The following is a 17,862-nucleotide window of genomic DNA, read 5'->3' as shown; positions in this document are numbered from 1 at the left end:
CTTAAGCAAACCTCACCAAAGGTCATCTAGGTTCCTGGCCTACTCCCAGCCAGGAAGAACCATGGAAAGCTAAATCCATTCCAAGGTCTTTCCATGGGGTTTGTATTTATTCCAGGGCAAACTCAAGCATCAACCAGACTTCTGGGTCAACCCTTGAAGAGTTCTAAAATCAAATCAGGCTCTAGCATCTAGCAGATGAGCCACATCCCAGAACCAGAGCTGAGACCACAGTCAGATTCTAAAGCTTGAGTACTAAACTGAGTCAGAACCAAAGTGGAAAGAGAGTGGGTGAAAGGACCATCACACCACTATTTTAGCACAGTTACTTTACAAACTGAAGCTCCCACTCTTATAAAATTGTTCTTTAAGACCAACATGTTGCGGTCCTTCTAATGGCAGATAGGAGGTCTGGAAAACTGGGGACGATGTTGTGGCTGTTGAGTCTGTGAGGGATTTTGGACCAAAGTCAATTTTTTAAAGGTATGTTTTCATTGGTCAGATCTAAAAAGAGACTTTTCCATATGGGTAAAGTATTTTATGAAGTTCCAAGAACAACTAAACATGTTAAGGAAGGAAACAGAAAACGAGAAATAGCCTCCCCTTGATTAAAGATATTATATTTCTGAGCTCCCTCATCTCAATGACACATCTTCCTGAATTCTTCAATCTTTGGGACTCAAAACCCCTTCAGAACATCCCTCTCCATTATGAGACATCCTTTCCCTTTAAGCCCCAAATTTTGAATAAATTCTGTTGTCTGGGAAACCTCTCTGCCCTCAAAACATGTAGTCACCTTACTCATTCAATTTTTAAAGTTTTCACTTATCATCTTTCCAACTAGAATGACTATGTTACATTTCTTTACATGTTTTTCAGCACTCAGCAAAAAAAGTTTTACCATTAGAAATGAATCAATAAATATTTGTTGATTAGTGGATAATGTTGGTTAAACTCCCTTCACACGTGTGTTTATTTCTCTTGACTGAGCTTTTTCTTTGTGCTGCTGAAAGGCAATAAATAAAGACCGTCTGGAAAGAGTAATTCAGAGCATTCAAAATACCTTCTTTCCAATAGACTCTGATTCATCATGGATGCCTGTGAAGATTCCAACCCAGTCACTGCTGCAAAATGCTGCTGGACAACCAAGGAAGGAGAAAGTAAAACTTCCTAATTACTTGAAAAGTTCTAAGCCAAAGAAGGCTCTACCCCTTAAGAAGGTAAAACAAACTTTTCTTGAATTTAAGGAGGGAAAAAATTACATGGAATTTTTTATTCATTGACATTACTGGCTTCTAACAGAATTTATAGGGTATATGGAATATACCCAAAGTAGCCTCTATCAGTTTTCACAGTCTAAGTAGCTTGCTCATGGTAAGTCCACTGAGGTCTCCCAGGGATAAGGAAGGAGAATTGCTAACTACCTGCACTGCAAGGCTGTGAGCAGAAGATTTTGATCCAGCCTAACCCAAAATGTTTTTGTTAAGAGTTAATTGAAATTTATCATGCCAGGAAGATAAACTGAAACATGCACATTGTTTGGAATGTTTGAGTATGTCAATGGAGTATCTCAACTCCATTGGCCAGTTTAGCAGAGTAACTCTACAGGCTGTAGACTTATGAGGAGTTACAACCTGAGCTCATGCTTTTGGCTTTTGACTCTAGCACCTGTGATGTCTACATATAGACTTCATTATTGGTTCTAGGCACACTGCTACTCCACCCAAGAGGTCCAGTCCAATCCAGTAAACATTTTTTGAGCACTTACTATGTGCCAGGCACCCTGCTAAGGGTTAAGGGTGCACCTCCACTTCACATCTGTTGCTCTGCCTGGTCTCAATTCCAAGCAACCAGATGACTCTTCACCAGGTATCTTCTGATGCCCAGTCCTCCCCCACCCAATACATCCCCCACTCTTTTGTGTGTTATTTTTGTCCGTTAGATTATAAGCTCCTTGAGGGCAGGGACTGTCTTCCTTTTTATTAGGAAAAATGCACTTCCCCACCCAAGAGGTGAGACTTTGACCCATCAATCTTAAGAGCAGTATGCTAGGTGGTGGAGATGCAAAGAAAAAATTAAATAAGGCCCTTTCCTCAAGGAATTTGCATCCTATTGAAGGTGATAATATATAAATATATAAGTATAGAGAGAGCATATGCAATGTAAATATAAATTAATTTTAGCGGGGAGGGTAGATATCAAAAGTGAAGAGATGTTGCATACCTCCAACAAAGGCCTTTATGCATCACATTAATCAGCTCATGCCCAGGTCTTGCTGATAAATATGGAATAATGATATCAATCAGATACTCTTAGAAGAGCATATATGGTGATTTAAATAGAAAATCAACTCTGGATTCTCCCAGAAGCAACTCAGTGCCTCATCTTAAAATTCAACATTCCTTAAACCACATTATTGTTAAATCACTGTCCATGCACAAAATGACAATGCAACAGGTTTCCTGACTGGTCCTTTTTGATCATTGGCAGAGACAGAAAACAAACCAAATGTTTTTGCTGCATTAGACTAGGATGGTCTTTTTGCTTTCTCCTTCTTATCTTAGGTTTGGAAGATAAGCCATTCGATTGAATTCAACAGCATTTCTATATAGCAATAACAAAGTTCAGGAGGAAATAATGGAAAGGAAAATCCTGTTCAAAGTGCATAAAGTATCTGGAGGCATTCCTCCAAGACTCACTCAAAACTTGTATAAATATAATTATGAAACATCCCTTAAAGAAATATTCAAATAGATTGTAATTTCATCATTTTGGAGCTCTTGCCAGTGACTCAGATCACAAATCCCCCAACTTCTTTATTTCTGTCCATAAATTCACTCGGTGGGCTAGAGATCTTCCCTGATTTCTCTTGATAATAGCTCGTGAAGTACCCTGACCATCCACCTCCCATCCCTCCTCCTTACCATGTGATCAGCCCACCTTTTCTTCCTATCACACTATTCCTTAATGAAGTCTTTTACTATTCTTCTTTTACAAAGTTCCTCTTTAGTTAAATATTACAGTCTGTTCACAGGAACTATGCACCTTTCCTTTGCTCTCTGAATCATACCTATCCTTAGTTCTTTACAGATTGTTGTATTCCATGTCTTGCTGTCACACAGCAAAACCATTACAATGTTGGGGCAACTAGGCATGGTAGCATACATTTGCAATACCTGCTACAGGGGAAGCTGAGGGCTGACAAATTACTTGAGTTCAGGAGTTCTGAGCTAAACCAATTGGGTATCTGCACCAGCATCAATACAGTAAGCTCCCTAGAGTGGGGGGCTGGGCTGCTTAAAGAAGAGAAAATTGGTCCAGTTCAGAGATGGGTCAGTCAAAGCTCTCATGCCATCAGATGTGGGATTGGGCTGTTGTACTTCCAGCCTGGGGAAGATAGGGGGATACAGTCTAAAAAAATAAAAATAAAATTTTAAAAATGAATCTTAGTTTCCATGGAAACCTTGGGGGTTAATTAAAGGATCTTTGTAATTTCCTAATTGCAAAAGAGCCTACTTTCCTTCTGTTCAATATTGGGCAGGATTAGTCCATCTGTACTGTCTATTTCAGATATAAATACTTATGGGCAAACTCTATACATTTTTCATACAAATATACACCATAATGGACACTCTTCAGGCCAGGCCAGACTTTTTGAATGGTAACAGATTTCTTCTAAGAATCTATGCAGTGTCCCAGGGCTTGATGTAACCAGCAACATGTCATCTGCAGATGAGCATCCAAAGGTCCATCTGGATGTCAGGAAAACCTGAAGTTCAAAACTTACCCCAGATGCTTACCAGTTCTAGGACCCTAGGCAAGTCTTTAACACTCTCTGGGACTCAGTTTTGCTCACTTGTAAAAACATAAATCACTCAATGACTTCTAAAGAGCCTTCCAGCTCTACAGCTATGATTATAAGTTTCTCAAAGACTGGAACTTTGGGTTCTGGACCTCTTTCTGCTACTAATGAATGATTAATGCTTGTTGAATTTGTTAAATTGAATCAAAGTATTACAACTGTCAACTTCAGCTTCCCCCCCTTCTCTGGAGCTTGGAATTTCTTTTATTTCATTTTAAATTTTTGAACCTATGCCTACAAATTGTTTCACCATTCTCATTTTTTCTCATCTAGGTAGAAGACTGTGTTGGGGGGCGAGTAAACACATCCTCAGTTGCATGTGCTGCTGTGAACAGTGCAAAACCACCCCCTTTTGGCTTCCATCTTCTTCCACCAGAGGTGAACTTTGGAGTCTTGAAGGAAGGACACACCTATGCAGCCACAGTGAAGCTGAAGAATGTTGGTGTGGATTTCTGCAGGTAAGGCAGTAGGAATGATACACATCAGTATGAGTGTTATCAGTATGAGAATACTGATCTGTATTATTACAATGTCAGTTGTTATTAGAGTAATTATTGTCAAAACAAAGTCTCCTCATTCCTCCTAGTTAACTGCTCTTCCCTGTGCCATGTTGAGTAATGGAGGACAGGACATTTAAGCTTTTCCTAAAAATCACTTATGTACTTACTTAACACATCTTTTCACTTTGGGTAATGTAGACTTGTCCTTGCTTCTGTTTTGTCAAGCAGTCTAATCTGAAAGTGATTTCTAGGAATACAAGGATGAAGAGGTGTTCAAAGTTCATGGCCCAAAGCCATTCACCTTTTCCCTGAGGCAGCCAAGTGGAGTAGACAAAACACTAAACTTGGAGTCAGGAAGACTGAGGCACGAGTCCTACTTCCTACCTTACTTGCTATATGATTTTGGGCAAGTTATTCAATTTTTCTCAACTTCAGATGGCGAGAGAAATGTCTTATAGAACTGTAGAGTCAAGTTCAGTTTGGCTTGGAATGCAGAGGTCAGGAAGAGGAGTTGCGTGAAATGAAGCTGGTAATGTGACTTAGAGCATTGGTGAAAGCCTGATGCCCTGAAGAACCCTCCAGAAGTCTGGGGGTTTTTTTGGAGGGGGGACAGGGAAAGGGTACCTTGTCAATTAAGGTTATTTGTTCTAGTTTGATAATCACATGAAAACAACAGCTGATACTTGAAGGATCTTCAGAGCATGCTCAGCTCCTGGGGGCTACATTTCCATTTCTTTTCTACATCCTTGTATTTTCTCACAAAGCTGGCCTTGGAAGCCTTCAAGAGTCATACACATTGGGGAAATAAATATGGGGGTAGAAAGAAAAACACCATGTGTTTCATTTCCAGTTTAAAATAAATTCTTAAAATTTTAGGGCAAGAAGGGAAATCAGAATCATGGATTTTTTGATTCCCAGAAGGGGATCTGAGGAATCATCTAATTTGGCTCCTCCATTTTACAGATGACAAACTGAGGCACACATATGTTAAGTGACTTGCCCAGGGTCACTCAGCTGGCTGGCAGCAGAATTAAAAGACTAGAACCCAGGTTTCCCAATTCCCAATCTGGTGCTTTTTTTTCACTATACCACACTGCGTCTTTTTGATAATAACTCAATCCCCCTGGTATCCCCAATTTTTATGACCTTCCTCCTTCCTTTTCTTGAATCTTCCTGCCTTTTCTTCTCTCCTTCCCTCTCTAGACCTTTCTTTCCTTCCTCCCTCCCTTCTTCCCTCCCTTCCTCTGTCCCTTCCTTCCTTCCTTCCCTTCCTTCCTCCTTCACTCACTTGTTCCCCCCCTCCTTCACTTTTTTCTTCCTCTCTCCCTTCCTTTGTTCCCATCTTTTGTTCCTCTCTCCCTTCTTTCCTCCCTTTCTCCCCTCCTTCAGTCTTCCTTCCTTTCCTTCCTCCCTCCTTTCCTTCTTCTCTTTCTTCCTCCTTCCCTGCATTCCTTCCTTCCTTCCATCTGTCCCCTATCTCATTCAGGCTACAAATACAGTAGCAACTCAGAAGTCTAATCCCAATTCAGAATAATATGGAGGCTTTAAACTCCTCTGTTTTCCTGACCTCTCCTTAGGCAGGCTGGTGGCTCACTATATAGAGGCCAGACTTAATACAGACACCTAATTAACTTACTTTAGCAAGCCACCAGCCTCATCCTCCCCAGCAGGGCTTGCACCACCATCACAGGCACTGTTGGGGTTCATTGAAATAAAATCTCAGCCTTCTGGAATCTCTGCTCCCAACCAAATTGACCATTTACCTTTAGTACTATCTTTTTCATTCACTGGGAAAAGTAAGTGAGGAAAGACAAAGAGGGTAGTCTCAAATAAATAAAAGTCATCCCTTCAGATTCTGTCTTTCTCAGCCCAGAGCTTTAATTTCATAGACTTCACTCAGCAATTCATTAAATGTGGCCAATTCAGAGCCAACCCTGAAGTTAATTGGTTGGAGAGGTCGGGGTGGAGATACACTTTTTGGGGGCATTCCAATAGACTCAGGGTCTTTAACCATCATGCAGAACCCACAAACCACAGGAGGGAAAAGAGGCTGGCTCACACTGTCTATTAGTGTGGAGGTTTTCCAGTGTTTCCCCAAGTCCTGTATGCTTCCCATCTCTTCAGATGTGTAAACTCCCTAGCCAGCCAGTGCATTCCAGGATCCCATGCACCACTGATTTCCAAGAGAGCCCTCATTCTTTAGCCTAATGAATTGGCAGCCAGAAGACCAACATCCATGCCATACACCATGCTAAAACATACGCTCAGATCCAAAAAGGAACTTTGTCCTGGCCCCAGAAAAAAGCGAATAAGTGGAATGGAGGTTCATGTTAGAGTCACTTCTAACACTGATTGACTTTATGAGCTTACATTAAGAACTGTCTGAAGGAAAGTTTGGCAATCTGCCTCCAAATACTTCTCCTAACTATTTATTATTCTGATGGCCTAGAACACCTACTGCAGTTCAGTTCACAGGATCATAAAATCTTAGATTTAGCATTGGAAGGGACCTCAGAGCAGTCTAAGACCCCTCCTTTTACAGATGAGGAAACTGAGGCCCAGAAAAGTAAAGTGACTTCCCAAAGGTCACACAGATGGCAGAGGTAGAATTTGGACCTGGATTCTCTGTCTCTAAAACCACTGCTCTCCTCAGCCAGTCCAGTTTAAAAGCAATTGTTAAACAATTGTTCAGTGCCAGAGAAGCACCATGGCATAGTGAATAAAGGGCTGGCCTTGGAGTCAGAGAGACTTTGACTCAAGTCTTGCCTCTGACATCTGCTGGCTATGTGACCCTGAGCAAGTCACTTAACCTCTGAGTGCCTCTAGACTATGGATCTGCTTTGATAGAGGAATTATCCTCACTGAGAGTCCTTTGCACTGTTGAAATCACAGGTGCCAAAAATGTAAAAGGCTCTCTGGTAGGTGGGGGAGGGGGTAGCCAAAGACAAAATTTTTTCTCTTGGTGATCTCATCATCTCCTGTGAGCTCATCTGTCATCTCTTATGTAGATCACTCTATAATCTCTATATCCAGACCTTGTCTCTCTACTAACTTCAAGGTCCACATCTCCAAAGGTCTGCTGGACAACTCCATCTAAATATCCCATAGGCATCTTAAACTCTATATATCCAAGACTGAACCAATTATGTTTCCCTCTATACCCAACCTTCCATCTAACTTCCCTGTTTTTCTTGAAGGAACTGCCATCCTTCCATTTCCCCAGGTTCACAAACTCTTTGTCCCCTCATCCTATATATATAAAGCCTGTTGTCAAGTCTTGTTAATGTCTGTCTTCACATCCCTGTCTTCTTTCCCCATGTCATCACCCTATCATCACCTTAGTTAGAAGTGGCACCTGAGTTGAGCCTAGAGGGACCTCAGAAACTCTAGTTTATTAGTTGTGAAGACAAAAGGCATTGGAGGCATGAAAGACAATCAGTATGAAGGCACCAAGGTAGTGTTCCACATTGAGGAGTTGTGACACATAGGACAGTTTAGATAGAACATAGTTTATAAGGAAAGTCATGTGAAATATGCATGGAAAGGTAGGTTATACTCAAATTGTGAAGGGATTTTAATATATTAAGGGCCTCCTGAGAACAGAGGGAGGAGGGAAGGCATTGTAGGAGGCAAGGAGGGAGGGCATTCTAGGCACGAGGGATAGATAACATGGAGACACAGAAAAGGGAGATGGAGTTGCATGTGAGAACAGCAAATAGTCCATTTAACAGGAAGTTACTAAAAATTCGGGGGTGGAGGGAGGGCTGTAATGGGAGTTAAAAATCTTCTCTGCCCATTGTTGGCCTCAGGTGGGGATATTGAGGGAGGTTTGATTAGGGGACACTTATTTCCTAGGAAGGCCCACACCTTTTGCTGATTGCTAATGAGGCACTGGGTCACAAGGAGTCGTTCCCCCTGGATCTGAAAAGAGTACATATATTCCGAGGGGAGGTTTTGCGTTGGGACTTAGTTTTGGAAGGAGGTTGTGTGCCAGATGAGACTCTGGGAAGCCGCTAATCAGCACCTCCTTCCCTTTCCCCCTTCTCGCTTTGAAAACCCAGATGTTGGAGCTTCCCTCTCTGGTGACTATGTAAGGGCAGACAATTAGAAGACAACAGACAAGTCTGTTGGTCCCTGTATGTTGAATGTAATTAAAATGATTGTTGACCCCTCAAAAGTTGCCTTTCCTTTTATAAATGCAGATCTAAGAACCTGTGATAACAGGCTCCCCTCTCTTCCCCCCCGCCCCGTGTATGTCAGAGTGCTTACTAATATAGGAGAACAGAAGATTGATGTGAACAGAAGCCTGCCTGAGAAAGATAGTCCTTACACATCACTAGCACATCCTATCTATGTGCAGTTCATTCTTATAGACACTAGTAGGATGGAGTGGACTTGGAATCCAAAGGCTTGATGTTTGAATCCAGGTCTTTTCACTTTCTAGTGGGGGACAACCTTAGCTCGAGCTAAGTCCCTAAGCTAAGCATTCATTTCTCCATCTGTAACAGAAATAATAATGCCTGTCTTATCTGCCTCACAAGAAGACAGCTTAGGAGAGTGTTTTGGTACTACAAAGCTGTATATAAATGTGAACTGTTATTATGGCATATTTGTAACTGGGTATTTTTGTATTAGATTTCAGGTGAAGCAGCCTCCACCCAGCACTGGACTGAAAGTGATTTACACGCCGGGGCCAGTAAGTCATTGCAGATGCCTCTATGTGTGGCAGCCCACAGCCACTTGTTTCTGTCAGTCAGTCAAAGTAGCATTTAAGAAGCTCTTTTTATATGCTGGGCTCTGCACTAAGTGCTAAGAAAGACAAAAAATAACCCCTGCTCTCAAGGACCTTACAGTCTAATGGGAGAAGACAACATGCAAACAATTATGTACAGACATGATATAGACAGATATAAGTTGGGAATAGTATTGAAGAGCAGACATTAAGGCTAAGGAGAAATGGGAATGTCTTCTTGCAGAAGAGGGGACTTTAGCTGAGATGAAGCAAGCCAGAGAAGTCAAGAGGCAGAGATGATAGGACACTATTGATCGATTATAATGTACTGATTGATTTTTTCTTTTTTAAAAGAGAGGCCACTATTAAAGAATAGTGGCTAGAGAGTTGGACCCTGAGTCCAGAAGACATGGGTTCAAAACCTGCCTCTTACACTCCATATTGGTATGACCATAGACATGCCACTCAGTTTCTCTTTTCTTCAGACAGCTCAGAAAGGAAGAATTGTTGATTATCAAGGGATGCTGCTAGTCTCTTTGAAAGACCTTATAAATTGAAGTTATCAAATCTCTTGACAATTTAAAGTCTATGTTAACTCAAGTGGCATTCAGTGACTGCTCAATAAACAAGCCAAGGTATTTGTTCCCAAAGGAGTCTCTGAAGTTCATTTCAGTTTGTAGCTAACAGGATGAACTTTTGTTTGATCTACGGCAAAAACATACCCTCTAGACTTCCATGCAGTGTAAATCAAGCCACCATTCTTACAGATTAAATGTCAGCACCCAATGAATTTGCCCAAAGCCTAAGTAAACTTGTATGGTGGCAGTGGCCCAGATCCCATTCTGCAGAATTTCACTAATTTCTTCCTAACTATTCAACTTAACAAAGAGTCAATTATCAGTTTCTTAGAAACAGAATAGCTGAATACTCTTTAATCCACATGCATTCACAAAGACACTGAAAAAGTCTCTGATTTTCTTTTCTTTTGGTTCTGTTACTTATAAAATCATGAGTATTTTTTAAAAATTTCTTTGTTTTCTGATTACTTTTCATTCAATACATACTGATCTATTCTTCATTTTATGAGTAACAATGGAGTTCCATTAAGTCAGTTGAGGGGATGTATAGTATTTTTTTCTTTTGGTCTGGATTAGTGATTTCATTGATGTAGAGAATTAATGACAACACTACTTTTCCTAGTGTGAATTCCTGAATCTGTAGCTCATAACATTTGAGAGTTCCCTGGGGCACTGTGAGATTAAATGAATTTGTCCAAGGTCACAAAACCAATTTGGATCAAATCTAGGTCTTAAACTTAGGTCTCCCTGACTCTCAGACCAGTTCTCTATTTACTGTGCCACACAGGTTCTCTAATGTAATCAAAAAACTATGATGCTTAGCAGTCTTATCATTTTCTGTGCAGAGAAGTAAAGGAGTCTATGAGGATTTGTTAACTGAAGTTTGCTGTTCCTATTGCCTTGTTATTTTGGAATGCATCCTATTATCATTGCCAAAATTATTCCTGCTATGACTAATGCACAAGATACTTAATTTAAGGTGTTTATTTAAACCCTTTACTTATATTATCATGTGATGAACAGATGCTATTTCATTAGTGAAGATGATGATACCTCCTCTATTAGAGAATATCCTAAGCATCCCAGGTCCTAGCACTCTGTATCACAATTACATTATAGGGTAAATTTAATCATATCTGCTTGGTCCTTTTAATACTTGGTGTTAACTCTGTGGTATCTTTTCAGGTAGCATCAGGACTGCAGGTGGATCTGCAGGTGGAGATCTTTGCCATGGCTGTTGGAGAGAATGCTAGTAAGGGATTAGGAACCATTTCCTACAATATTGAGATTATAACTGAACATGAAATTCTACTTCTACCTGTGGAGGCAAATATCCTTTGAAGTTTAATCTGGTAGTGAAAGGTCAAGGGGAAACCACAATTAAGACTGATTATTGCTGCAGTTAGAAAGGGGACTAGCTCACCTCTGAAGTCCCCTAAGATTCTATAAAGAAAAAAAGAGTTGAAAAGAGTAGAGATATCCCATCAAGCACAAGTTTACCACTAGCATCCACTACCTTAATCCAAAGCCCAGGAGGGAAGGCCTAGGCCCAAGGTCAGCTTTAAAGCTAAAAAGGACCTGGGAGGACCATCTAATACAGACTTCTCATTTTACAGATGAAGAAACTGAGGCCCAAAGAGGTCCTTTGCGCTCAAGGTCATGAAGGTAGTGTCAGAATCTGGGCCTACTTGAACCTACCTGAACTGACTTCAAATTTTGTGTTCTGGTCATGAGTTAACATAAAGATAAAACAACTTGCCAACAACTAGGCCTAGTGTTCAGAATCTTCAAAGAGTCTGAATAACCTGTGATTGGGAGGTGGTAGAGTGGATTTGAGTGAGGAGAAATAGACTATATGACCTGTGAAATTAATCTTTCCAAAAGTATAGGTCTGACATCACCCTCCCTTTTCAATAAACTCCAGTGATTCCCTGTTACCTCCAGGATCAACTATAAAATCTGTCTGGCACAGCCTTCTCTCAAGCATTGCAAGGCTACCAATAAAGAATGGAAAAATGCAAGGAGCTAGTCATAACTTTTATTATTTGGCTGAAGGGATTGATAGTATGTTTATCACATTGAAAGAAGACACAAAGCTATGTGACAGTCAAGATCCAAAAGAATCTCAACAGACCAGAATGCTGGGCCAGCCTTAATTAAGCAATATATAATAGGAATAATTATAAAAGATACATGTATAGGATTTTTAAAATTCAGGACTAAGGTTGGCAGAGAAAAACATATATTATAAAAAATAACTAGTACTTTTAAAGGACTAAAAGCTCAAATGAGTAAGAGGCGATTGTGGCAGCCAGAATGTTGCGATTTATTCCCTGCTTTGAGAAGAATATTATCCAGAACAAGGGTGATAGTTCTGCTGTGCTCTGATCTCAATTGACCACTTCAAGAGTTTCACTTTTGATTCTGGCTACCATACTTTAGGAAGGACATTAAAAATATAGAGTATGCTCAGGGGAAGACAATGGAGATAATGCCATGAAAATTATTTGAAGGAATTGATATTTAGCCTGGAGAAGAAATGCTTCAAGGAGATAGCTTCCCCCACCAACTGTCTGAAAGCCTGTCATGCTATAAAGGGATTAGTTTTGTTTTGTTTTGTTTTTTGTCCTCAAAGCTCAAGTCAATTCAATAAGCATTGAACTGCCTACTATGTTCCGTGCACTGTGTTAAGTTCTATATCAAGAAAGGCAAAAGACGGTCCCTGCTGTCAGTGAGCTCACAGCCTAATGGGGGAGCCAGTATGCAAACAACTATGTAAAAACAAGGCAGACACAGCATAATTTAGAGCAAATCTTACAAGAAAGGCACTGGCATTAAGAGAGACTGGGAAAGGCTTCTTGCAGAAAGTTAGAATTTTAGCTGGGACTTGAAGGAAGCCAGAAAAGCCAGAAGGCAGAAATGAGGGAGGAAATGACAAGCACAGGGGACAACCAGTGCAAATATTCACAAATGGGAGATGGAGTGCCATATGTAATATCAGCCAGTGGCACTGGACCACAGACTTCATGGAGAAGAATAAGGTGCAAGAAAACCTGAAAGGTAGAAAAAGGCCAGCTTATAAGGGCTTTAACAGCCAAACAGATTTTATAGTTGATCCTGGAGGTAACAGTGAACCACTGGAGTTTATTGAAAAGGGAGGGTGATGTCAGACCTACACTTTAGAAAGGTTAATTTCACAGGTGAGTGGAGGGTGGAATAGAGTGAGGCAGCTATTGTAAGAGTCCATGTGAAATGATAAAGGGTTGCACCGAGGTAGTCAGAGGAAACAGATGTACACGAGATGTTATAAAGGTAGGACTGGTTAACAGGTTAGAACTAGGATCAGTGGGTGGAAGTAGCAAAGTAAATGAAGTTTGTCCCCACAAAAAGTCTAACATGTAGAGGAATCTAAAAGTGAACTGGCTTTCAAAGAAGGCAGTAGGTTCCCTGTCCTGAGAGGTCTTCAGGAAAAGGCAGAAACGACTACCTCTTGGGGTATGATGGAGAGGATTCTTGTCCAGGTTAGATTGGCCTGGATCAGGGGTTCTAAATCAGTTTTATGTCACAGACCCCTTTGGCAGTCTGGTGAAGCCTATGTACCCCTTCTTGAAATGATGTTTTGAAATTCACAAAATACAATGGAAAACAATTATTTGGTAGCAGTTGTAAGTTCACATACTAAGAACCCCTATGGCAGATGGTGAATAAGATCAAATCATCTTGATTCAAACATCATTCGGCAGTGTGGTAGAGTGGAAAGAACATCAACCTTGGAGTCACAGGACAAGTGTTAAAATTCTGTCTGTGCTTTCTATTACCTGTGTCACACTGGCAAGACACTTAAGTTCCCCAGTTTCCACATTTATATAATGAGAGAGTTTGATTAGATGACCTCTAAGATCTCTTTCAGGTCTAGATGGATGATCCTGTTGTCATTCAGTCATTTTTTAGTCACTTACAATTCTCCATGACCCCATTTGGGATTTTCTTGGCAAAGATACTCGAGTGGTTTGCCATTTCCTTCTCTAGCTCTTTTTTGTTTTTACAGATGAGGAACTGAGGAAAATAGGGTTAAATGACTTGCTCAGGCCACACAGCTAGTATCTGAGACCAGATTTGAATTCAGGAAGATGTCTTCCTGACTCTGTCTAGCCCTCTATCCACTGCACCATCTAGCTACCCTAGATGGATGATCCTACCATTCTGTAATTGTCATATTGTATAACTGGTATCATTATAATAAATGAAGTACACATATATTTCTACATGTTATACACACACACATACAAGTGAGAAATGAACCTGGAAAGGTAAATTGGAGCCAAAGCATGCTACATGGATATTACTTAACAGAAAACAGGAAACCATTAGAGGTTTTTGAGTAAGGACTGGCATCATTAAAATTATGCTTTGTATAGATAAATCTGGTGGTGGTGCTCATGATGAGCTGAAGACAAGAGACTGGTACCAAGGAGACTGATTTAGTAGAAGCTTTTGCAGTTTTGCAGGGATCAGATAATAAAGGTCTGAACTTGGATAGTAGCAACAGAAAAGGAAAGGAGGGGGGTAGATACAAAAGGTAGTTTAAAAGGAGGAATCAACAGGATGTCAATATGGAAAGCAAGAGAGATAGTCAAAGATAACTGTAATTTCCAGACTAGTTAGCTGGAAGCATGGTGCTATCCTTAACAGAAATGAAGAAATCAGGAGGAAAAAGGAACTGATTTTATGGGTAAAATAATGAGTTTTTAAACATAATGAGTTTTAGGTGTTATTAAAATACCCAATTGAAGAATGCCACAAGAGTATCCCAGCAGCACCTTAAATATCTAGTGTGATAGAAGATTAGGGAACAGCTTCAAGGAGGCACCCAATAGAATCAAATACACCAGACATCAGACATCAAGGAAGATAATTCAAAAGAAGATCGCTGAATTTGTCAATTATGAATTCATTAATAACCTGCAAGAGAGTAATTTCTGCAACGAGTCAAGAAGGTAGTTTGTAGGTTGCGGGTGGAATGATTTCTCTTTCATAAAGGATAGCAGTAAAGGGAAAGGAGACATACCATGGTAGCTCAGTGGGACCAGCAGGGTCAAGAAAAGATAGGATGATTTTTAATTCTTATAGATAATAGTGGGCAGAAAAGGACCTGCTGGAAAAGGAGAATGGAGAATGAAAGAGGGAACAACATAATTGATGAAGGAGAGGAATGGTGGAGAGGATTTCTGCAGGGAAGCTGAAAGATAGCCCAAATCTTTATAATAAAAAGACAAGGTCATCTGCTGAGATCTAAAGGATGAGGCACCTTCTACTATGACAAAAAAAATGGCTACCTCTGTGTGCAAAAGCAAATTTGAGTTCTCTTGACAAAGGACCAGTTTGTTAAACAATTAAGAATTGAACTATGCTCCACAACCTCCTTTCATATGGTCAGACACAGCCTGGGCCACAGCTGACCTGAACACTTGAACCAATGAAGTTTCTCATTCCCTTTGCTCTGAATCTATTCAACTTTTCCCTTATATATAGACTGACCACAGTTGGGATGAAGGCAACCTTTCCTCTCTCTTTACCCATTCCATTGCCAGCCAGACATTTCCCAGGTACAATACAGACTTCCAGATTTAGAATCAGAGGACCTGGGTTCAAATGTTATTTGGATGATATGTAGGTTGTACCATAAAAATGATGCATCCTTAACAAGTATCTTACTAGTTTTGACATCTACGACCTATGACTCAAGACCAGATGATTTTCCCACAGGGAAAGAAAATCCCTTAGTTCGTCATATTTCTGCAGTCCCCAAGTCTCATAAACTACCTCATGTAAGTACTATCCAAGAAATGTGCCTGTGGGCTCAGCATTCAATATATATAATCAATTATTCCAAGTTCTAGTTTTGGACTTATCAATAAATTAGTATTATGTGCCTGCCATGTATCAGGCACTGAAGATACAGTGTGAGTATTAACTTTGACAAGCTGTCATTCTTGTATCTTTGTAATCCTGTTGCATCCTTTTGAGGGAAATGAAATGTTTTTTTTTCAAAAAAGCAACGACGATTACCAGCATATTGTAGTTTATCATTAGGCCCTGTTCACTCATAGCTATGGAATGTCACTATTACAACCGTGGGACATTCAGAGATCTCAGATCCAAGAAAGCATGTGAGAACACAATATGAAGACCATGCTTCTGATATAAATGTGTCAAGTACGGTGTATTAAAAACACTCATTCTAAGACCCTAATTCATCCCAAAAATTTAGATCTGCTCAGCACCATCTCCCAAGTTAGGGAGCAATTTTCACATACAAACCAACAATACCATGATGGATCCATATATGGATATTTCAGGAATTGATTTAGTAAAGTTGTCATAAATGACATTCTACTTGCCATACTCCTCTGTGGTGTAAATAATACTTAATCAAAGATCTTATTATGGACATATCAATTAACTGTTCCAACATATTTCCATTTATAAATATTCCCAGATTTATATTCCCATTTATAAAAGGAAAAGAACATGCCTCTATTTATCTCCTAAGGATATGAGATCATGTCAAATATTTTAAGCTTTCTGTAAATTTTTGTGGCTCCTCAAGAGTGAAAAACGAACATAGGTCTATCCCAAGGAGTTTCAGAAGAAAATTTGGAATTTCTTTTGAAACAAGCTGGAGTTACTTTTAAGTCTCCTATTATTAAGGAACTTTTCAGTATCTTAACAGCAAAGTCTGCTAAACTGAAATTGTACTGGATAGTGGTTTCATTCATGTGAATACAAAAATGTTAATAAGTGTACAAAACATTTCTAGAAATACTAATTGTATGCACTGTAGGCAATCAGGGAACTAATGGGACAAAGGGGTGGAAACTGTGTCCAGCACATTGACACACCACCTTCCACTTGCTCTAAATAGGTTTAAAGCATTTCATTTCATTTGCTAATTTGTTATTGGGAAGCTGGGCATAAGTCTTTTTTTGGTTTTAGTACTTGCAAACAGACATTTTAATCAATATAGTCTTTAAAATCAAATATCATTGCCTTCAAAATAAAGTAAAAGTATTTCCCCAGTACTTCCCTGCCCCATCTCAGTACCAATGGTAGAGAAGACACCTCATGACAGAAAGCCTGGTAATTTGATACACTGGACGTCACCCATTTAAGTCAGATGCATGGTTTTATATTCATACCTATTTGTTTCAAGGGATTTAGTCTATACCTGAAATTGTTTGCCACATCTCTCTTGGGATTAAAAAACAGTGCTGTTGGCACAAAGCAAGATGAAGAGAAAATAATGTGAATTTCAATGAATTTAATTACAGATGTGACTACTAGACTACCCGCAGCAGAAAAAGAAGAAAACTAACCTTCATCCAGCTTGGGCATCTGGAAACTATCACTACTGATGCAGTAGTCCCACTTAAATTTCTCTTTGTAAGCTTCAAGGTCAAGTACCCTACAAACTACAGGTGTAGTTTTATCATGTGGCATTTTAGGCTAAAACTGTCCTACTGTCTGGTAGAAAAATGTACTTAATAAAACGCCTTTGTATTAAGCATTGTACATTTCTTATTGTTTAGAAGAGGGTATCAGGTTTAAAGACATCCAAGTATTTTGCCCAAAAAGCCCCAACTCATCTCATTCTTGGTCAGTCCACTACTGTCACATGCTATGCATACATATATGTTCATCTTTCCTGGTAGCTGCTAATTAGGAATAAGATGGTTCAAAGTGCAAACAAAAACAGCTGAGAAGTAGTCTTAGAGCCCAGGGTAACTTGTTTTCTGGAGTCTGTCATGGTATCCTGTTAAAACCAATAGAAATTGCCATAAAAAAGCATCCCATTCTATAACTGACAGCTAAGACTAAATAAAAGGCAGGTTTTCATGGAGGGAAAGATCTCAGACACAGCTTCCTTAAGACATAGGTCTTTCTAAAGCACCAAAGGTTTTGACATTTTGAACATTTAACTCACAGGCTTGAATACCTCCACTAAGTGTACTAAGAGCAGGCTTCTTTGTGTCACACTGCTCTCCACTCATAAAAGATTGAAGAGCATGCTCTAGGTTTCACAAAGAGAAACCAAGAAAAGGTCACAGTGGCAGCAAGCCGTTTGGTCCTTTCTACACTTCCTACTTTTTGTAGCTCCTTAAATATGCCCACATCCTTTTCTACTTTATTGGT

General features: G+C 39.8%; 1 protein-coding gene across 4 annotated transcripts in view; it reads left to right on the top strand.

Annotated features, from left to right (window-relative positions):
- The window catches only part of SPAG17 (sperm associated antigen 17), a 258,218-nt gene extending 240,985 nt beyond the window's left edge, over positions 1-17,233 (top strand). For all 4 annotated transcript variants that reach the window (XM_072644500.1, XM_072644502.1, XM_072644501.1 and 1 more), the window contains 6 exons: positions 1,075-1,217; positions 4,133-4,317; positions 8,995-9,055; positions 10,855-10,999; positions 15,385-15,497; positions 17,001-17,233. In XM_072644500.1, coding sequence (XP_072500601.1) covers positions 1,075-1,217; positions 4,133-4,317; positions 8,995-9,055; positions 10,855-10,999; positions 15,385-15,497; positions 17,001-17,006 — 653 coding nt within the window. In that variant the 3' untranslated portion in view covers positions 17,007-17,233. The remainder of the gene's footprint in view (positions 1-1,074; positions 1,218-4,132; positions 4,318-8,994; positions 9,056-10,854; positions 11,000-15,384; positions 15,498-17,000) is intronic.
- The last annotated feature ends 629 nt before the right edge of the window (positions 17,234-17,862 follow it).

Source organism: Notamacropus eugenii, chromosome 2 (genome assembly GCF_028372415.1).
Source record: "Notamacropus eugenii isolate mMacEug1 chromosome 2, mMacEug1.pri_v2, whole genome shotgun sequence".
In the NCBI taxonomy this organism is placed as follows: domain Eukaryota; kingdom Metazoa; phylum Chordata; class Mammalia; order Diprotodontia; family Macropodidae; genus Notamacropus; species Notamacropus eugenii.
Note: the sequence above shows the minus strand (reverse complement) of the source record. Positions and strands in the feature narration are given on the sequence as shown.